The following is a 24222-nucleotide window of genomic DNA, read 5'->3' as shown; positions in this document are numbered from 1 at the left end:
GTTGTTTCCAAGGAATGGAAACACCCTGACAAGGTTTGCCCATGCCTCTCAGTTGGATCTTAATGTAACATTACCTCCAGAGGGGCTGAATCGCCAGCGGTGGACTGAACGGTCTGTCACCTAGCCAAGGCAACTACTATTCCTACGGCGGACGTGGTCTCTTTTTGCGATTCTTTGGACTGCCGCATAGTTTTTCTCTAGGTTCTACTTTGAAGCTACCGGCTTGACTTTGAGACCGATTTTCACTACTGATTGGGTCAGCAGAGCCTCCGTTGAATGGGTTCGCCGTCCTCGCCACGATATTCTCTCTGGAACGCACACTGAAGAATTAGTAGACCTCTCATCAGCTGTCTATTGCAACAAACTATCTGTATGAAGCTCTCTGGATACAGGACCCCTTGTGGCCAGCGCCTCTGCTTCCATTGTTTCTATCCGCAGAACTGCCTGGCTTATAAAGGCTGGTCTGACGACACTGCTTGAAAGTGATCCTTAATAGCTCTTAATTTTGCAGGTTTGGGCCTCCTAGATGAGATCATTTCGGAAGCAACATGTGGAATGAGCTCTCGCCTGCCTCAGACCAAAGTCTGTTATGCCACAACCTGGACCTTGTTTTCTTCCATTTCACAGATTTCTCAGTCAGCGAGCATCTAGGCAACTGTCCCAACAGTACTCCAAATACAAGCCCTGCTTCAAGAACCGTCCCTCTTGGCGTCCCCGTCCGCAGACTGCAAAGCCTGTATTGGGTAAAACAAGCTCGGCCTAGGTGCGTCCCCACTTGAGTCTCCGGTGCGGGGGCAGGCTTCTGTGTGGCTTCCTGCACCCAGGCATCCGTGACGTGAGAAAGTCCTATCCTCTGGGTACAAAATAGAGTAGTAAGCCTACCACCCGACCAATTCTTCCAGTCCACGCCTCGTCCATAACCTGCCAGGGCAGACGCCTATTTTCAGGCGATAGACTCGCTCTTGAGTCGAGAAGTAATCATCCACAACCCTCACGATCAGAATTATTGTGGTTTTTGCTCCAGCATGGGATCGACAAACGCATGAATGCCTACATCGGGGTTCACCATTTCCACTTGGAGGCCCTCCACTTAGTCATCGCTTCGATGGGACAGGGGGATTTTCTGTCTTCTGTGGACACAAGATGCGTACTCGTCGTCCCCATTTGCCCGTTCTATCAGCACCTCCTAACCATTCTCTGTTTGTGGCACTCTTGTTCGTCCTGGCAACGGCCCAACCGAATATACCCAAAATTTTCTCTGTGAAACTGGTTCTTCTTCGTTCTACAACATCCTGATCAAGTATCCTTCCAGGGGGGACAACAGACCCGGTCTCCAGATCACACTGAATACCCTGACCCAATTCGGTTGGATAATCATCTTTAAATCCTGCCTGACTACTTGCAGGAAGATTGCCTTCTTTGGTATGATGTTTGTCAGCCAGTCAGCACGGGTGTTTCTTCCGCCAGACAAATTCAACAGGGAGTGAGGGGCTCCCACTTCTGCTTGAGTCTTTGGCACTATGGTGGCTTCGATCGAGGCCATTCCTTTTTGTCCAGTTTCACACTCGTCCATTTCAAAGGGCAATCCTCTCTCGGTGGAACCACTCCAGATTCATTGGACCGACAAATCTAACTTCCCCTGACTGTATGAACGTCCCTCAGCTGGTGGCTTTCCTCTCCAGCCATACCCCAGGGCTGCTCCTTTTGTTCCCCTCCACTGGCCGGTCCTGTGGTCCCGAAAGGAATCCCGTCTTCCCATTACCCTCTTTGAATTGAGGGCGGTCTTCCTGTGTCTCCGACATTAGGCGACCCTGCTGTCCAATCAGAGTCCAGACGGACAAGATCAGAATCACTAAGGAGGAAAGCGTAGTTCAGCAGCAATGGCAGCCAGTAATAATATAGTATGCAAATCAGACGTGGGTTTGAGGGCATCCAGATTAAACTGTAGATTCCCCAATCTATATCTCGGGCTCGAGATCCGAAAGTATGTGTGGTCGACACTCTCTGGTCTCTCTAAAATTTAACTGGATTCACCTCTACCAAGCCCCCCCCGCTGCCCCTTCTTCCAAGCCTTCTCGTGAGGATCAATGCTGCAAAAGGCTCCTACCATCCTTGTAACTCTGGACTGCATGGGTCATTGTTGGTACGCCAATGTGGTGGCTCTGCTGACCAACGTTCCTTGGCCATTGTCCCTCAGGCACAATCTGCTCTCAGGGACCTCTCCCAAATTTAGTCGCTACATTTAATGGAGAGGCTGTTAAAGCCACAGTTCTGAGAGCCTAACCTTGTCTGAGCGGGTAATCGTCTCCTGTTGAAGGCTAGAAAACCTTCTTCAGCCCATATTTACCACTGTACTTGAAAGACCTACTAATGTTGGGGCAAGGATTGGAATCTACGTCCCTTTTTTTTTTCTCTGTCGAGGAATCTGTCATTCCTCCAAGAAGGGTTGAATCGCGGTCCTGCCCTCAGTTCACTTAAGGGGCAGGTGTCTTTGTGGTTATACTCCTTAACCGACTACTGGTGTCCAAATCTGACGTCCAGACTTTCCTTGAAGAGGTTACTTGCATGATTCCCCCCCTATCGGTCTTTCACTCCTACCCGGGATTTTACGTTGGTGGCTCTGATGGAATCCGGCTTCTGCCCTTCAGGTTTGCAAGGTCTGGTCTTACGCACACTTCCAGTCCATGGGGGACACTGCTCCCACCTATTTGTTTCTAGATCTGGTCCATTAGATGGTTTCCTTCTCTCTGGCTCTGATGTTGTTTTCCTTAATCCTGTATGAGGGGCCAACGCTTCATTTTTCTTAGTGTCACGCGTCCTATTGGTAACCACATATATCCCTGGTCTGTGTACCCCAATGGACTCGCCGACGACTGGTTTTACGGTGAGTACTCAGTCCCCTTTTTTTAAACCATAGAGATTATTCCTAATGTAGTGTTGAAGGTGCATCTGCAGGACGTTGGTGTACGACCTTGCTCGCTGCTCCTTGATTATTCACACTTATTTGTCTGTTTCTTGCGATGTTTTTGCCTTCTTTTTCAGGACAGATACCCGGGGAGTAAACCTAAATCGGCAGTATCTTGCTCCAGACTTTGAGCTTCACCCATCGGTCTACGGAGTGAAATCTGTTCTTCTTTACCACCACATTCATAACCGCGTCCATCCCAATGATCCCAACTGGAGGAATTCCGCAACTCTTTCCCCCTCTAACCCCGCACTCCGACCAAAGACTATGAATCATTCCACGTCACAGCGCCCCACAGAGGACAAACTGTCCGACATGGTGAAGACCAACAACATTTTGAATAGTTTAGGCAGGGAAGGTGCATACGTCTCATCTCAGACCCTCGCACAAGAAGCCACCATCCTGCCTGAGCATGAGGAAGTCATTCAGGAAAAAGAATTTTGTGCCTTGGGGCCGGATCTCAAGGCTAAAGGGGGTGATCGTTGTGAGTCCCATTTGGACAGTGACCGGAACAATGGGCCCACGTCCTCTATTCCTCCTAAAGAAAGTGGAATTGCCTTCTATGTGGACCTTCATGGTCATGCTTCTAAAAGAGGCTGCTTCATGTATGGGAACTACTTCACAGATGAGAATGACCAGGTGACTGCAGGCTGCTATAATAGTGTTATGTTACTGCCCCCTATGTACAAGAATACTGAAAAAATCAGCACACATCACATCCATAAAGTGCTAAATCATACTATACAAGAAAATAATATAATACTCCCCCCCCCCCCTTATATACAAGAATATTACTACTATAATACTGCCCCTATATACAAGAATATAACTACTATAATACTGCCCCCTATATACAAGAATATAACTACTATAATACTGCTCCCTATATACAAGAATATAACTACTATAATACTGCCCCCTATATACAAGAATATTACTACTATAATACTGCCCCTATATACAAGAATATAACTACTATAATACTGCCCCCTATATACAAGAATATAACTACTATAATACTGCCCGCTATATACAAGAATATAACTACTATAATACTGCTCCTATATACAAGAATATAACTACTATAATACTGCTCCTATATACAAGAATATAACTACTATAATACTGCTCTATATACAAGAATATATCTACTATAATACTGCCCCTATATACAAGAATATAACTACTATAATACTGCTCCTATATACAAGAATATAACTACTATAATACTGCCCCCCTATATACAAGAATATCACTACTATAATACTGCTCCTATATACAAGAATATAACTACTATAACACTGCCCCCTATATACAAGAATATTACTACTATAATACTGCCCCTATATACAAGAATATAACTACTATAACACTGCCCCCTATATACAAGAATATTACTACTATAATACTGCCCCTATATACAAGAATATAACTACTATAATACTGCCCCCTATATACAAGAATATAACTGCTATAATACTGCTCCCTATATACAAGAATATAACTACTATAATACTGCCCCCTATATACAAGATATAACTACTATAATACTGATCCTATATACAAGAATATAATTACTATAATACTGCTCCTATATACAAGAATATAACTACTATAATACTGCCCCTATATACAAGAATATAACTACTATAATACTGCTCCTATATACAAGAATATAACTACTATAATACTGCCTCCCTATATACAAGAATATAACTACTATAATACTGCCCCCTATATACAAGAATATAACTACTATAATACTGCCTCCATATACAAGAATATAACTACTATAATACTGCTCCTATATACAAGAATATAACGACTATAATACTGCCTCCTATATACAAGAATATAACTACTATAATACTGCTTCTATATACAAGAATATAACTACTATAATACTGTTCCTATATACAAGAATATAACGACTATAATACTGCCTCCTATATACAAGAATATAACTACTGTAATACTGCCCCCTATATACAAGAATATAACTACTATAATACTGCCTCCTATATACAAGAATATAACTACTATAATACTGCCACCTATATACAAGAATATAACTACTATAATACTGCCCCTATATACAAGAATATAACTACTATAATACTGTCCTCTATATACAAGAATATAACTACTATAATACTGCTCCTATATACAAGAATATAACTACTATAATACTGCCTTCTGTATACAAGAATATAACTACTATAACACTGCCCCTATATACAAGAATAGAACTACTAAAATACTGCCCCTATATACAAGAATATAACTACTATAATACTGCCCCCTATATGCAAGAATATAACTACTATAATACTGCCCTCTATATACAAGAATATAACTACTATAATACTGCCTTCTGTATACAAGAATATAACTACTATAATACTGCCCCTATATACAAGAATATAACTACTATAATACTGCCCCCTATATACAAGAATATAACTACTATAATACTGCCCTTATATGCAAGAATAGAACTACTATAATACTGCTTCTATATACAAGAATAGAACTACTATAATACTGCTCCTATATACAAGACTATAACTACTATAATACTGCCCCTATATACAAGAATATAACTACTATAATACTGCCCCTATATACAAGAATACAACTACTATAATACTGCCCCCTATTTACAAGAATATAACTACTATAATACTGCCTCCTATATACAAGAATAGAACTACTATAATACTGCTCCTATATACAAGACTATAACTACTATAATACTGCTCCTATATACAAGAATAGAACTACCATAATACTGCCCCCTATATACAAGAATATAACTACTATAATACTGCCCCTTATATACAAGAATATAACTACTATAATACTGCCCCCTATATACAAGAATATAACTACTATAATACTGCCTCCTATATACAAGAATATAACTACTATAATACTGCTCCTATATACAAGAATATAACTACTATAATACTGCCCCCTATATACAAGAATATAACTACTATAATACTGCCCCTTATATACAAGAATATAACTACTATAATACTGCTCCTATATACAAGAATATAACTACTATAATACTGCCCCCTATATACAAGAATATAACTACTATAATACTGCCCCTTATATACAAGAATATAACTACTATAATACTGCTCCTATATACAAGAATATAACTACTATAATACTGCTCCTATATACAAGAATATAACTACTATAATACTGCTCCTATATACAAGAATATAACTACTATAATACTGCTCCTATATACAAGAATATAACTACTATAATACTGCTCCTATATACAAGAATATAACTACTATAATACTGCTCCTATATACAAGAATATAACTACTATAATACTGCCCTCTATATACAAGAATATAACTACTATAATACTGCCTCCTATATACAAGAATATAACTACTATAATACTGCCCCCTATATACAAGAATGTAACTACTATAATACTGCCCCCTATATACAACAATGTAACTACTATAATACTGCCCCCTATATACAAGAATATAACTACTATAATGCTGCTCCTATATACAAGAATATAACTACTATAATACTGCCCCCTATATACAAGAATATAACTACTATAATACTGCCCCTATATACAAGAATATAATTACTATAATACTGCCCCTATATACAAGCATATAACTACTATAATACTGCCCCCTATATACAAGAATATAACTGCTATAATACTGCTCCTATATACAAGAATATAACTACTATAATACTGCTCCTATATACAAGAATATAACTACTATAATACTGCCCCCTATATACAAGAATATAACTACTATAATACTGCTCCTATATACAAGAATATAACTACTATAATACTGCCCCCGATATACAAGAATATAACTACTATAATACTGCTCCTATATACAAGAATATAACTACTATAATACTGCCCCCTATATACAAGAATATAACTACTATAATACTGCCCCTTATATACAGGAATATAACTACTATAATACTGCCCCTATATACAAGAATATAACTACTATAATACTGCCCCTATATACAAGAATATAACTACTATAATACTGCCCCTATATACAAGAATATAACTACTATAATACTGCCCCTTATATACAGGAATATAACTACTATAATACTGCCCCTATATACAAGAATATAACTACTATAATACTGCCCCTATATACAAGAATATAACTACTATAATACTGCCCCTATATACAAGAATATAACTACTATAATACTGCCTCCTATATACAGGAATATAACTACTATAATACTGCTCCTATATACAAGAATATAACTACTATAATACTGCTCCTATATACAAGAATATAACTACTATAATACTGCCCCTTATATACAAGAATATAACTACTATAATACTGCTCCTATATACAAGAATATAACTACTATAATACTGCTCCTATATACAAGAATATAACTACTATAATACTGCCCCCTATATACAGGAATATAACTACTATAATACTGCCTCTATATACAAGAATATAACTACTATAATACTGCCCCTATATACAAGAATATAACTACTATAATACTGCCCCCTATATACAAGAATATAACTACTATAATACTGCTCCCTATATACAAGAATGTAACTACTATAATACTGCTCCTATATACAAGAATATAACTACTATAATAGGGCTCCTATATACAAGAATATAACTACTATAATACTGACCTCTATATACAAGAATATAACTACTATAATACTGCTCCTATATACAAGAATATAACTACTATAATACTGCCTCTATATACAAGAATATAACTACTATAATACTGCCCCTATATACAAGAATAGAACTACTATAATACTGCCTCCTATATACAAGAATATAACTACTATAATACTGCCTCCTATATACAAGAATATAACTACTATAATACTGCCCCTATATACAAGAATATAACTACTATAATACTGCCCCTATATACAAGAATATAACTACTATAATACTGCCTCCATACACAAGAATATAACTACTATAATACTGCCCCTATATACAAGAATATAACTAATATAATACTGCTCCTATATACAAGAATATAACTACTATAATACTACCTCCTATATACAAGAATATAACTACTATAATACTGCCTCCTATATACAAGAATATAACTACTATAATACTGCTCCTATATACAAGAATATAACTACTATAATACTGCCCCCTATATACAAGAATATAACTACTATAATACTGCCCCCTATATACAAGAATATAACTACTATAATACTGCCCCTATATACAAGAATATAACTACTATAATACTGCTCCTATATACAAGAATATAACTACTATAATACTGCTCCTATATACAAGAATATAACTACTATAATACTGCTCCTCTATACAAGAATATAACTACTATAATACTGCTCCTATATACAATAATATAACTACTATAATACTGCTCGTATATACAAGAATATAACTACTATAACACTGCTCCTATATACAAGAATATAACTACTATAATACTGCCCTATATACAAGAATATAACTACTATAATACTGCCTCCCCTATATACAAGAATATAACTACTATAATACTGCTCCTATATACAAGAATATAACTACTATAATACTGCCCGCTATGGTGTAACTTGTCATTTGCTCCTCGCAGGTGGAGAACTTGTTATATCCTAAGCTCATCTCCCTGAACTCCGCTCACTTTGACTTCATGGGCTGCACTTTCTCAGAGAAGAACATGTATGCGAAGGACAAGAGGGACGGTCAGTCCAAGGAAGGCAGCGGTCGTGTGGCCATTCACAAAGCGACCGGCATCATTCATAGGTAAGTAGTCCTGTCCTGTGACGCCCCCTGCTGGCATAGATTGCTCATGTCTGCTCTGACTGTATCTCTCATCCCTCTTCATACTACACTGCGACGTCCGGGATCATTGTTCTTCTGTGATACATTTTTTTTATTGTGATCCTGTTCTTTTTTCAGCTACACGCTGGAGTGCAATTACAACACCGGGCGCTGCGTCAACACCATCCCAGGAGCGTGTCACGACAACGGGAGAGCCACCCCTCCTCCTCTGCCGGCTTTCCCCCCCAAGTTCACCACTGAAATATTTCAGCAGGTAATTCCTGCCACTTCCCCCATGTAAGTTGTTATTTCTGTGTATATGCCCTGTGCCCGTCTACAGTCTCTGGCACACACCTGACCATCTCCAGTGCCATGAATAGTAGTATCCTGTATGAGTGGTGGAGAGATTCCTGGGTAACGAGTCTGGACCTGCCCTCTACACACCTGTATATAATAGTTTTGTGAACAGGTGGCAGGAATGCGGAGCGGTCTCCTCACCTTGGTGAACAGGTCCGGGCTCGTTGGCACACCTCTACTGGTCCCGGGCTGCAAACTGTTACTCCGCTATACTGCCCCCTGTCTACATAATGCATGTGCTGCATAGCGGAATATGTAGAGGTCGCACCAAATACAGCACTGCATTATGGGAACTCCTCTAAGCTCTTAGGATTGTGTCTGTTAGCCGTGGTTATGCTGATTCCAAATGGTAGAATATCTGGGTCACACCTGCACCCTCTCTGCGGCGGGCCACCCATCATTTCTTGGTACATTATCAGGGGAGGATGTGATTTGCGTAGATTTGTATTCCTGATCTATGCTGGTGAGGGCTCATCCTAAGTCCCTGCATTGTCCTGAGCATCTAGTGATCACTAATCGCACCCTCTCTCCGTCTGCCAGGTTGGCAGAGCCGTTGCCATCGCAGCCCTGGATTTGGAGGAATGTAACCCGTGGCCTCGTCTCATTATGTCCGAGTACAGCGGCATCTCCAACCTACGAGCCTGGATGCTGAAACATGTCCGGAATACCAAAGCAGTCATTGGTGGAGGGTCCAGGAAGAAGGGCACCAAGACCCCTCCCAAGGCCAGTAGGTAAGAGACTATGACCATCAATGTGTGAATGGTGGGGGTCTGACTACCCAGGATGCCCATTGTCAACAGAAGAAAAGGGCCACGACACTCCAAAGCTAGATAACCCCTCTAATGTGTCAGGTCCCGGCATCAAAAAAGAAAGCCGTGGTTTCTGGTGACGGCCCCGTTTTTTTTGGCTGCACACATGGCTGCTCATGGTTCTTCTCCTCAAATTTCAATGTTTTTATTTTCCCTTGTTTTGTTTTTTTTCTCAAGTTTTGCTTCGACTTCCTTATCCGAGAATAATCTGAGCAGAGCGCGAAGCTTCAGCAACGGCACCACCAGCAGCAGCAGCAGCCAACAGAACTCGCCCCAGACCAGACCCTCCCCCAGCTTCACCTTCATCTGCAGCCAGAGTCTCCCAAAAGGAGGTGTTCACAGGCTCCTGGGTCCAGTGCGAGGTAAGCTGAGCTCCGCGCAGTGCTGGCATCCTGTCCTCTCCCCATTAGAGTACATCTGGCGTTGTTGGTCCAAGCGGAGGTGACCTCCCGGTGTTGTGACCTTCCATTGTCTGACTATAAAGTGACTTCATGTATGATCCTATAATAGTGTGACCACCATGCCTGTTCTTCTCCTCCTGACTACACCCAAGTACTCCATTCTCTCTGGGGTGAGGATCTGGAGATGTCTCGTAAGAGCACGATGAACTGTACGATGCCCGAGACCATGGCCAGACCTCCACGCATGAAAATTTTCAATTCCACCTTTTGTTCTCTTGCCCTCCTCTGGTATAATCCCAGTTCTTCCTCCTTTTACGTTTCTTGTTACCGACCTCGGTCTTCTGTACAGGGTACACGTTTATATCCAGGACTGTATTTGCTTTGTTGAGATGGTCCATTATCTGGTCACTGCGTGGCGCCATTCACCTGTAGAAGACATGTATGTTACTCACGTGATCAGTAGAGGGATCAGATCACTCCGTGATATCTCATTGCCTCCTTATCGGGAATCTGACATGGAACGTTTCACGTCCATGTTCAATATGGCGGCTTCAGGCCGTGCCCGCCTCGGTTACCTTCTTTTACAGCTCCGTGTTCTTTCCTGCCATGCTTGAAATTTTTTTTTTTTTTAATGCTTTTATTGTGCTTTTCTTTCCATGGTAAAGTGTCCTTATTTTCCGTCTCTGGGATCTGCACTTTATATAATTGTATGTTGTGTCCGGCATGTAGCGGCAGTCGTGGTAATACAGTGTGTAATTGAGGCGCCAGTCTGTGTGTAGTTGTCATACATCTGTCCATTGTGTTTTATATCTCCGGTCACGGATCGGTAGTAGTCTTAAGCTCTGTTATTTGCTGATACCCGTCCCCGACCAGGTGGGCAGATGTGGAGTTATAGTCGGGGCCGATTATTGACCCCAGCGAATGTGTGATATTAAGTTTACTGTAATAACTGTTCTCAATGTCTGTATCATTGTCTGTATTTAAACGTCAATAATAAATGAGTTCAGGCTGATAATCTTCACTGCTTCCGTGTCCCCTCCATCTAAGCACCTCACACGTCATTGTGGTATATGTGTACTCCCGCTGTATTTCATCACCATTGCTGGGAAGATTTACAAGGAAATATGAGACAGACTCCTAATATAATAACCAATAATAGAATATGGGACTAGATGACTAAGAGAGCAGACGTCGAGCAGTGTGTACGGTGTGTCAGTGTTGTGTAGTATAATAATCTATAGATCTTCTCCCTGATGAGTATAGAAAGATCAATCGCCATTCAACTCACTCGTCCTCCCACCAGCCCAGAAATTATTCAATGAGGTGCGGTCTGTCCCCATCGCGGTTCCTCCTTGTCCTCCCACCAGCCCAGAAATTATTCAGCTGGGTGCGGTCTGTCCCCATCGTGGTACCTCCTCATCCTCCCACTAACCCAGAAATTAATCAATGGGGTGCAGTCTGTCCCCATCACGGTACCTCTCAGCCGGAGGAAAAAAATCTGCTGTTAGGAATAGGAAAAAAAAAAAAATGTTCCAAAGAGAACTTTAAAAGCGCCACTAAAACATAATCCATTTTGTCCAAAGAGTTTTCCGTTTATAGAGGCTGAAGTTCATTGTTCAGACAATACACCATCTATACATATATGAGTAAGAAGATTTAAACCTGGATTCCTGCCTACATATATTATTATAAACCTTTTCTAGAGACGTTATACCTTCGTAGTACAGGTGCTGCATGTCCGAAGGATCTGGATCCATCCCTCATTCAGCCTATTTACATGGAGCTCGACCCTTGCTCTAAAGATATAAAGGTTTAAGGCCCATGGGACTGGACAAGAAGAAAGAGAGTGATAGGTTAGATCCAAGGACCCCTACAAAACAAAAACACCGACAAAGGCCATACTTGCAAATGGACACAGCCAGGCCAGAAATGCTGATGAAAGGGCGAGCAGGTGCTTTAAATAATAATAGCCACTCCCACTAGTCTTGAGGGGAATGGTGTGTGGTGCATGGGATGTGTAGTAAGAAATAATAAATGAATAGTGTGTGCAAGTGTAATACTATAAGTGAAATATAGGGGGCAGTAATAAATGAAGTGCCTCAATAGAAATAAATGGATAATGGGGTGCAAGTGAGTGAAACATGGAGGGATAGTGTGTATGTCATGAGGCACAACGTGTATAGCCAGGTAGAAGCCTATTTGTGACGCCTTGATAATTCATAGAGCGGGCTACCCTGCTTGCTATGCCAAACAACAACACACCATGCTCTCCCAGCATCAAAGACCCGGCTGTGTCCAAGAGAAGCGAATATACATAATAATGAAAAATACCTGGGGTATTGGTAATCATTTTGGCCAAAAGGACGCAAGCTCGCAATCCACGACAAGGATCCCCAGACTTGCGAGTCCCTAACTCCTAAACTGGAACAGAACGTTCCTGATGCACAAACAGAACCGATAAAAACACAGGGATATATACAAAAAAAAAAAAAACAAGCCTGACTGAAATTTGTAGAAAGGCCAGTCCCTCTTGGAGAAAGTTTTTTTTTTTTTTTTTTTTTTGTTTTGTTTTTTGGAGGTAAAAAGTAGAGAAGACGCCCTTCCCTCCCATGAAGCATGAAGGAGGCTCTATGATGCTCTGCTTCTTCTGGCACTGGGTGTTGGGAATCTTTACAGGGACTGGTGACATCAGAAGACAATCAAGACTCGTTCTGTTGAGAGTGATAAAGCTGTGTCTTAATCTCTGGTCCTCCAGCAGGATAATGACCCATAGCAGTACCTCAAGAATGAAGAGTAAATCTTGTCTCATTGACAAGTGTGTTCTGATCTGAATCCCATCAACGTCTGTCTAAAGCCACATTTTTGCTGTTCGGATGAGGGAGAGTTGGAGACTTTATTGGATCTAAGGCCTGATGCACACGACCGTGTTCGGTCCGTGATATACGGTCCGCATGTCGGCCGCTTGTCCCGGACCGTACAAAGTACAGGGAGCCGGGCTCCTAGCATCATACTTATCTATGACGCTAGGTGTCACTGCCTATCCACGTAACTACTGTCACACACTAAAACATGATTACAGTACGGGACAGTAGTTCCGCGGACAGGCAGTGACCCCTATCGTCATAGATAAGTGTGATGCTAGGAGCCCGACTCCCTGCACTGTGTTCGGTCCGGGACATGCAGCCGACATGCGGACCGTATATCACGGACCGAACACGGTCGTGTGCATGGGGCCTAACTGTGTATTTTCGGGGTTGGTAAGGTGATGTCAGCCAGTGATGCTGGGGCCACACAGGTTTTATTTACACCTGCTGTCCAAAGTGACAGTCACATATATGTCCAACTTTTCTGTGACCATTGTGGCATGATCTAGGTGGGAAAAAAAATGCAGACTAGTCCGGTGGGTAGCCCCCACGTATAGTAAAAAATATACCATGTGCCCCAGATCTGACCAGCGTTCCTATGACAGACTGAATCAGAGATATATTAGACTTTTCTGTTTGATGTATTTTAGCTGCTGTTTTTGCTGTTTTTATTATTATTATTTATTTATATATTTTTTTTATTTTTTACTATCATGTGTTTCATGAAATCTGCTCCTCCTGGAAACCATCAACAGGCATAGTATTTGCTGATGACTGATCTCTTATAGCTTGTGTTTATACCCAGGACAGATAAAAGTTCCAAGGTTCTGATTCAGATGTGAATACCTGATATCTGCCCTGGGTCTTCATGTGTTTAATGAGGCAAACACATCTACAGCCTCTTCACCGTAGGACATCTTGCATAGCACAGTACTATATAACCGTGCACAATAAGTACTTCAGATCCACCAGCATTAGACAGCCTGCCTCATGATGGTTTCCAATTCCATTTTTTTTCCTTTATTGCACTAAATACTATTGTGAAGTCACAGTGGTATGGCTATGAGTGTATCCTACACAAGTCTCAAGGCTATGAAGAGGAGAAAGCAGTGAGGTCTGTGTATGGCCAGAACAATTTTATTGCAAAAGGGCTTACTACGACTGCAACGTTCTGTCCCAGGTTATAATAGGAAGATCAGCTCTGGAGCACAAAATTCTGCTCTAATAAGTGCAATATTGTGCAGACCGGAACATTGAAGACCACATCAAAGTCCATTGAATGGGAGTTGGTCTTTGGCATCACATCATGTAAATACAGGACCGTGATTGGGTCCTTGGTTGATGACCCCCCCCCACTGTGTGGATCAAGTCGGAACCAAAAAAAAAGCGACAAAGTGTTGGAGATCCTACAATTTGTATCGGGTGCCTCCACAACTAGAGAGGATGTAACAGAAGATGGGACTCCAGACTCTTCAGTTTTCAAAGATGAAGTTTGACTTTTCTTATCTGACCTCGGTTCCTGGACTCACCCTGGCTGGAGGTCACTGCCAACCACAATGTCTATTATTTACCCTTTTTGTACTTCTATTAAATCTGGTGTCTGTATTTAGTTTAATCTCACCCAAAACAGGATCATCTAAGGGGTTTTCTGGACCTTTTTATTTTTTTTGTTATTATTATTTTATTAGAGGGTCCACATATTCACCCCCGTGATTGTGCCCACACCTGCCACGTTCGGATCCATTCGCCTGAAGGTGTCAGTGCTTGTGACATGACGACATGTTTTCTTGCTGATTTATATTGTGGTCAGATGGGATCATGTGATTGTGTCACGTGACCAGATGGAAATACCAGCGGAAGGATAAAGGCACTTGAAACGCTCCATGAAATTTCTGATGTTTTTTTTTTTGTTTTTTTTCTTAGGTTGTTTTTAGTATCATTTTATAACTTCTGTTCCTGACTGAAGATGTGAAGCAAAAATATTAAGTCTGTCATCAACTTTACACATTTCAAAAAAGTTTATTTTCATATTCTAAAGTCTTTGTCGTGTATTAACTTTTTTTATATATATATCTATCTTCAAGGTTTTTTTATTTTGGGATTATAAGGAGTTGAGGATGAAGATCCTAAATCTGACTGGTAATAAACACACAGTATATGGAGAAAAGTATTGGCCCCCCTCTTAACCATTGATTTCCGGTGTTTCCTTCAGTCCATCCCCCCGGTGTATAACATTTGGCACGCGCTCTGCAGTCACTTATCTTTACAATGACCCGTTCTACCAGTAATGTCTGTGATCACTGACCTCCAGCGCGGTCCTGTAATAGGACATCACCGGTGTAACAAGTCAGGGCTGGAAATTTCTTCCCATCTGGATCTTCCACCATCACCTGTGAGTGATATTGTTGTAAGGTGGAAGGAACCGCCGCAACTCCGCCACGAAATGCAGACCACGTAAAGTTACAGAGCGGGGAGCCGAGTGCTGAGGAGAAAGTGCAGAAAAGTCACCAACGCTCCGCTGACTCCATAACTGCAGAGTACAGACCTCCGCTGGTATTAACATTGCACATCCTTTTCCCGTCCCTTGGTTGAACTTGATGGACATGTGTCTTTTTTTCAGCCGTACTAACTATGTAACTATGTAACACTGTGCCCAGGACATGGGGGCCGAGCAGCTGCATGCCAGCCGAACATCAAGCACAATGCCAAGCGTCGGATGGAGGGGTGTAAAGCCACCGCCACTGGACTCTGGAAAATTGTGTTTTGTGGAGTGACGCTTCTCTATTTGGAAGTCTGATGATGAGTCTGGGTTTGGTGAAGGCTAGGAAAATGTTGCCCACCTGACTGCATTGTGTCAGCTGTAAAGTTTGTTGGGGAGGGGTAATGCGGGGTGTTTTTCATGGGTCGGCCCTTAATTCTAGTGAAGGATTAGTTCTTCAGCACACAAGACATGTTGGACAATTTGTAGCTTCCAACTTTGTGGCAGCCGTTTGGGGTTTTGCCCTTCTCTGTTCCCCATGACTGCGCCCCAGTGCACAAGGTCCCCCAACCAACCAGCCATGTCTTTATGGAGTTTGGGCTGGAAGAACTTGACTGGCGGCACAGAGTCCTGACATCAACCCCATCCAACACCTTTGGGAGGAACTAGAACGACGATTACGAGCCCCCCGCCCCCCCCACCCAACATCAGTGTCTGATCTCACAAATGATCTTCTGGAAGGATGGGCAAAAATTCTCAGACACCCCAAAGTCCCATAGAAAGCCCCCAGAAGAGTGGAAGATTTTTTTAGTGCAAAGAGGCCACCAACTCTGGATTTATAGTGGGGTGTCCTAAAAGCCCATGGAGGGGTAATGTCGAGGTGTCCCACTACTTTTGTCTATATAGTATATCTCTGAGCCAATGCCTAGTCTGATGGTAACTCCCTACACTGCTCTACCTCTCTAGTCCTGTAATTGCTTTACTCAGAGGTCTTCGTCTTGTACAGATATGGCTGCCACTACTGGTCCTGCATGTTTATAAAAAAAAAAAAGTGTATATTTCCTATAGCGGTCCCTGGAGGCCATATCCACAGAGAAGTGTGATTTCTACACTTCTTGGATTTGACCCACTTCTCTAGAGTAAACTTCTTTACTTCTCTCAGGTTTGATGGCCTCTCCTAATTGATAGTTTCTGTAGATGTTCAGTGGGATAAAGATCAGGACTTGTAGCTGGACTCTTCAAAATGGCCCACAATTTTCTTTTCATCCGTTCTTGGCTGCTTTTTGAGCGGTTTCGAGTCATTATCCTGCCGGGGGTAATTGCCAGTCTTGTAATTTCTTTATGTTCTGCTTAGAATCTGGATAATCACTGTTCTAGAGATGGGGGATAACCTTTAAAACATCAGAGAGCCTCCTCCATGTTTTACAGAAGGGGTTGCTTGTCTTTTTGGGCTTTTTATTTTTCTCCTGAATGACCATAAAGCTGTAATTCTGCTACAATTCTCCCAAAGGGTTTGAGGTCCTTCCAACATTGTCAATCCCTAGTTCTTTTTTTTTTTTTTTTTGGGGGGGGTTTCGTCTTCCTACGGCTTCTACCACGGAGCCATTTTCCATGCCGAGACTTCCAAGCTGAACTTCAAAGTGTAGCAGTTTAATCTCTTTCAGTTTTCCTTGGTTCTTTCTCCATCATTCGGTCCATCCTTATCAATCTTGGGTCAATTTTTAACTTCTGGCCATGTCAAGAGAAGGTAGCTACAGTCTCCTGGTCCTTGAAGGTGTTTTCCCACTATAAAAAATGAATAGTATATGGATTTAGAAAAGGGTGTTGCGGCAGGCTCCCCTTCGGCTTTTTCTGAAAACGCAGCGACTTCGTGGCATTCTAATATATTTACGTGACACGGGCTGTGTGGCTATTCCCAGCTGTAGGTCGGAGTGTGTTCTCTGATGGAGAATTATAAGTGGAGGGCACCGTGGCCCCTACATTCTGGGCATTGGTGGCGATCCACAACAATCTTTATGATGAGAAGGTGCTTTGTTAGTAACAGTGGACACAGGAATCCTGCGCTGTATAGACATGGTCCTGTAGCTTTTTACATTGACCATTTTTCCATGACGTATTCTCCACTAGAAGTATTTTGTCTAGGAGAGAGTGAGATGCCTTGTAGAGGAGCCCTACGATAGCACACAGGGCGGCTCTGTACTGTGGACTTGTAGTATAGTCCATGCACCGCTATACACGGTCCGTCCGCATGGCATTGTGCATCTTGTGAATGATCCTAATCTAAACAAATAGTTCTTGTAACTTCTGAAGGGACCGGTAGTATTGTCTTCTCCTGTTTCTGAAAGTAAAATAAGCAAGAATTCAGTTCTTTTCACCGCTTCTTGGTTGTACCGTGCACGTAATGGAAGATCTTCGATGCATGGCGGATTATCTGAAAATGGGCCTCGGGTACTAAAACCTCACCTCACTCCAGCAATTCCTTGGCTTCTCTATAGCAGCTGTAGGCAAAGCCAATGGGTGATCTGTCATTGCACTAGCTTGGGCCATCTCATTCTGCAGAGGCTGACATTATTACACGGCGGATGGATCCTGCTTGGAGGGGCAACATGCTGCGCCTCTGATTTGGGGCATGCGCGGCTTCCAATGGTAGGGATGACCTCTGATAAAAATGACTCCTTGATCTTTTGTAGATGTTTGTGTTTAGAGAATAAGGACTGGGCATGGTGTGATATCCTTACACATTGTCTAACATTATGTTAATACAGTGAAACCTCCCCAGAAGATGACCTCTTTGAGAGGAACCCCCCCCCCAACAAAAACAAGATTTTATTGTGAAGGATTGGCGATTACATTAAAGTCTATGTATAGTGGTCTCTTTAATAAGACCACCTCTCGTTCTCACCAGTGACCATTGTTTTGAACAAGTTTTGTTGTTTTCTTTGAGAGAGGAGAGGGCGGTCATGCTGCGGACTAAGAAGCTGATGAAGTCATCCCGGGAAAATGACAAGAAGTGGGTTGTCCTGGGGACTGAGGAAAGCTAAGCCATGCTGGGGATTTGATAGAGAAGGCGTTCATGTTTGGGAGACGAGAGCCATGCTGGTTATAAAGAAGCTGATGGAGTCATCCTGGAGAAGGACAAGAAGAATGATCTGCTGGGGACAGGGCGGCCATGCTGGGGACTGACAATAATACTGTATAGGGTAAACTGGAAAGCCACAGGTAGAAGCCTGCAGTATAGTGTTTGAATAGTGAGTTTACATGTGACACATTAGTGAACAGCACCTGAGGTTGTCCCTCTTTGGAGCTCATGGCCTAAGTTGGGGCATTGAAGTGGCGGTGCTGGTCTGAGATTACAGAATCCATCTATGTGATAAACCATGCACCTTATGACCTGACAGAAGATCGATTCTGGGTGGTTTCTTTATGCACCAGTAGTTTTGGGTTAAGTGTCATGAACTCATCACTGATGTCATAACTGCTAACGCTCAATGGTCATGTCCTGTGTCTTTTATGTGATCCGTCTGATTTTTGCTGTTTACAGACACCAAAATCCAGGAGAAGCGGCGGCAGCAGCACCACCAATCACTACTGCGAGCCGCTGTCCACAGTCCGACCGGAAGCCATCAGATCCCCAGCACCCAGAGTCCTCACTTGTCAGCGCTCATCACCCGTGGAAGCCCACGCCCTATGGTCCATCAGAAGCCATCGTGTCAACTCCCAGTGACACTCAGCATGTCAGGTCAGTGTCCAACCCTGTATGTCCACAAGTCTTCTCTGTGAGCTCTGCCTGGGGAAGTGTGGAGACATTGTGACACCCTTATAACACTGGAGCAGCATGTGCTCCCTCAGTGTTGATCAGGTGGGTAAAGGAGTGGAGCTGGGGAATTGCCCCTCCCTTTGTGCACCCTTTCAGCCAACCAGCTGGAAGAGGTGACCTGAAACGGTTCCTGCTGCCATAACTCTGTAGTCGTTGGTTGTTCGTTCTAGCTGGATCAGCATCGGCAGTGCATTACATAGATAAAGGGCTCCCCCTTATCTCCTCTAGAAGACCCAATTATTTTATCTCCGTAGACACATGATTATTGGCCTGACTCGTCCTCTGTGATCTTGAAGGTCAGTGGTGACATCATCTGTGGTTTTTCTTGCACCAGGTAGTGGATTCCTCAACTTGTCCTTGGCCAGCAAGACCAAGGGTCCAGCACTGGTGAAGAAGGGTCTACGGGAGGGAGACACCAGCAAACCACTGATCCGGGCCGACACTGAGGTCCCCCTGATACAGGTACAAAGTGAGAGGAGAAGAGAGGCTGAGCTTGAGATGGCTCAGTAATTAGACAAATCCACCAGTGACACACAATAATAAGTCCTGGTGGTGATCTACTCCAAGGGCAAGTCTAGACTTTTCCAGAACTTGAAACCAACCACCCCCACCGATGAGAATCTAGTTCTAGCTTCATAAATCATAAAAAACAGACTAGTCCATATAATACCAGTCGTAGGTCTCATTCTCTGCCTGGTTACTCCTTCCATCAGCGCAGCACAGTGCCAGACAGGTGCAGTAAAGGGGGCAGGGGTCTACTTGTTCCACACTTTCATGTCCTTTTTATTGTTTCAGAATTTGCAAAAAAGTAGCAGCAGCCATAACCAAGTCGAATTTTCCAGGTAACATGTCCTCCAGGTCTCTTATAATAATCCGTTCTATAGACGTTATCATTATTATCTGCTCCTGTGTGACTCGTGTTTCTCCACAATGTCCGGTGAGGTTTATAATTCCTGTCATTTCCTCCATCTGTCCTGCAGGTCCCTGGAAAGCCTGGGTGTTCGTCCCAGCCGAATCCCAGTGCGGAGGGGCGCTCTCCTGCACTCCCAGAGCCTCCTTCATGTCACTAATGAGCGGGATTCTCCAATCCTCAGAGTCTGGAAATACACATCCGAGCAGGCGCTAAAGCACTGCGCCCTGACCGGTAAGAGACAGAAGTCCTAAGGGGTGCGGTCCTGGGTTCTCATTATTATGCTGTGGGTGGCGCTGTTTTCTGCGTATGCCGGACTACATGTTGTACAGCTTTTCTCTCTTCACGTGGTCCCCACGTTCTGATTGCACGCTGTTTTGCAGATTTGGCAGCGGTAACGTCCAGTCTGACAGTGTGCTCCGTGCCGATCCTCCGATCTAAGACAGAAGAGCCGCTCTACATCTGTGACCAAACCGAGGAGATGAAGGAGCAGGTAACACCTGGCATCCTCACATAACCAGAACAACCAAAAAACAAAGGGGACATAGCACCCAATATTTATACCTATGAATGTATAACGGACACGTATCTTCATAAAATATATAAATCTTTATTGGTACATAATGAATAACGATACGTGATAACAGAAATATTGACAATGGTAAAATAAGTCCGATTCCAAGAACAGCCTCAGTGAGGTATAGATGTAATAATACCGGAGGGTATACAGAGTAATGATGCCAAATACACAGACACCATGTAATATAAAGGACACGTGCAGCTGTAAAGAACAGCATGGATACACAGCCCAAGCCAAAATAGTGACTATAGGGAAGTATATATATGTACAGCCCTCTACAGAAAGCTATCAATAGGGGAAAGGCATATCACCAAGAAGAATAGAGCATACCTATAGACATGGTGCAAGGAGATGGACATCAGCCTAGATATGGCACAGGAACAAAGAGCACCTCGACACGCGTTTCGCCTGGGACCGGCTTCGTCAGGAGGCTGACTGCTTTAAAATGAAGGGAGGAATAAAAGCAAAAAAGCCAAAACAACGGGTGTCTTCTATGCGCTATTGATCAATAGGATCTTCCAAAGGACGTGTATTCCAAGTTCCTCAAGGATAACGGTATAGTCGGTATTGAAAAGATTTATTGATACAAGAAGATATAAAAACACAACTGTTTAACAATGAACAGTTTCGAAACCGGACCGGTTTCTTCCTCAGGTAGTATGTAAATGAAAGGGTGGGGTGTCGGTTAAATAACCGAGTGAAAGGTCAATTAAAAACAAGAACTACCGGGTCAGATACACAAATAAAAGACACCAACTCAAATTACATATCAGAGTGTACATATGATTACAGTCAAAGTAAATGTGTATACGTTCAATCCCGTTTAATACAGGATGTTTTCAACAGCTGGACATATTCCAAGAATAACACATAGAAACGAATCATCTTTCATTGGACATTTGTACATAGTTCATATATATCATATATTTTATATTTTTTTACTTTGACTGTAATCATATGTACACTCTGATATGTAATTTGAGTTGGTGTCTTTTATTTGTGTATCTGACCCGGTAGTTCTTGTTTTTAATTGACCTTTCACTCGGTTATTTAACCGACACCCCACCCTTTCATTTACATACTACCTGAGGAAGAAACCGGTCCGGTTTCGAAACTGTTCATTGTTAAACAGTTGTGTTTTTATATCTTCTTGTATCAATAAATCCTTTCAATACCGACTATACCGTTATCCTTGAGGAACTTGGAATACACGTCCTTTGGAAGATCCTATTGATCAATAGCGCATAGAAGACACCCGTTGTTTTTGGCTTTTTTGCTTTTATTCCTCCCTTCATTTTAAAGCAGTCAGCCTCCTGACGAAGCCGGTCCCAGGCGAAACGCGTGTCGAGGTGCTCTTTGTTCCTGTGCCATATCTAGGCTGATGTCCATCTCCTTGCACCATGTCTATAGGTATGCTCTATTCTTCTTGGTGATATGCCTTTCCCCTATTGATAGCTTTCTGTAGAGGGCTGTATATATATATACTTCCCTATAGTCACTATTTTGGCTTGGGCTGTGTATCCATGCTGTTCTTTACAGCTGCACATGTCCTTTATATTACATGGTGTCTGTGTATTTGGCATCATTACTCTGTATACCCTCCGGTATTATTACATCTATACCTCACTGAGGCTGTACTTGGAATCTGACTTATTTTACCATTGTCAATATTTCTGTTATCACGTATCGTTATTCATTATGTACCAATAAAGATTTGTATATTTTATGAAGATACGTGTCCGTTATACATTCATAGGTATAAATATTGGATGCTATGTCCCCTTTGTTTTTTGGTTGTTCTGTATATAGTGGGGACTCCCTCTTTCTTCTGTTTTGAGGTTGTTTTTTAGGTTTATCATCACATAACCAGACATCAGACCTCCCACCGGGAGGACACAATCACATGTCCAGTCCTGACCCGGCACCTCGAGTTTATACACACCGGGAGGATATCTCCATCATACGACATGTACAACACAGATCAGTAACGCAGCCAGAGCCTCAAACTGTCCGCAATATACAAGCGTTACAGGTGCCAATCGAGGATTTCACAGATCATTTGTATTCATTTTACCTATTTACACCATTTCCCAATTCTCTTCAGAGCTGAAATCTCCCTGTCACCTCTGCTTGTTCAGGGTCTGCTCAGAGCTTACTCTCATATGTCTTTACACCAGGCTCTGTGCAGTCATCTGATGAAAGAAATACTGCCCCTCCCCCGCATTATAGGAGCTCAGCTAAGCTGTCAGGGGGGGGGGGGGGGTTGTCTGTGCTCAAGCTTGCTGACTGTTTCCAGTAACAACCTGCAGAATTGTAACACTACTCTTTGACTGTTGTATGTTTTCATGTGAAGGTTTATGGGACGATCTGTTGCTGCTCAGGACCCCACACTTGTGTATGGGGGTGGCTCGTGTATATTACCCTCCATCTCGTCTCATCTGTTTGTTCTTTGTTTCAGACTTGCCCAGCCGTCTCCCCGGAGAACGCTCATCTCTCCCCGTATCAGAGCGTCCTGTCCTTCTGTGCGGAGGGCTGAGGATCCCCATCGTTTGCCTGTGAGCAGATGCTCCTCATGGTGCTATGTACTGAGACTGGAGAATGGACCAAGAACCACAATGTTTACCCCCCCCCCTCCCGGTTTATTGTGCGTGTGTTCTCTGTTATCACCTCTGACTGTGACGTCTGGTCCCTTCATTTGCACTTGTGTGACCACGGTTACGGCGCTGACGGCAGAGTCTGGCCTCTTTCTCTATGTTATTACACGGACTCCCTCACACCCGATCCCTGGTTTGTATTCGCTGTAGTTTTCTATGTTTGGAGGTCTCTGGTTTTGGATTTGTCCTCGGGATTTTTAATTTTTCTTATGAACTTTGATATCCTGAAGTTTTTATGTGATTTTTAACTCTGTAAATAGACAACCTCTCGTCTCTGCTGCTTCATGTCCCGTGGCTGCTGATGAAATCGACGAAAATAAAGTCTGTATATAACTGAGGTGAAGTCTCCGCTCGCCACCGCCCGGGAATTGTTCTTACTGGATATTTCAGGTGATAACGCAGCGGTAATTATAGGTGTGAGAATAGTTACCTCCGGGGACGGCCAAGGCCTGGGAGACTCGCTGCTAATAAAATTGGATGATATAGAGCGAGCTGCTAATGGAGAAAACATCATTATGACCACCTCTTACCTCC

The 24222-nt window shown here is 42.5% G+C and overlaps 1 protein-coding gene across 1 annotated transcript; it reads left to right on the top strand.

The window, feature by feature from the left end:
* Positions 1-627: 627 nt before the first annotated feature.
* AGBL5 (AGBL carboxypeptidase 5) lies at positions 628-23665 on the top strand (the record flags this gene model as incomplete). The annotated part of the gene is made up of 13 exons (XM_075848182.1): positions 628-763; positions 1406-1483; positions 3043-3604; positions 8630-8799; positions 8956-9091; positions 9715-9905; positions 10161-10345; positions 19269-19466; positions 19879-20006; positions 20340-20386; positions 20525-20688; positions 20838-20947; positions 23493-23665. Coding segments are annotated over 13 exons (2183 nt in total), but the record flags the coding sequence as incomplete, so codon positions are not given.
* Positions 23666-24222: the final 557 nt, after the last annotated feature.

The sequence above is a fragment of the Rhinoderma darwinii genome, unplaced genomic scaffold (genome assembly GCF_050947455.1).
Source record: "Rhinoderma darwinii isolate aRhiDar2 unplaced genomic scaffold, aRhiDar2.hap1 Scaffold_235, whole genome shotgun sequence".
Taxonomy (NCBI): Eukaryota; Metazoa; Chordata; class Amphibia; order Anura; family Rhinodermatidae; genus Rhinoderma; species Rhinoderma darwinii.
Note: the sequence above shows the minus strand (reverse complement) of the source record. Positions and strands in the feature narration are given on the sequence as shown.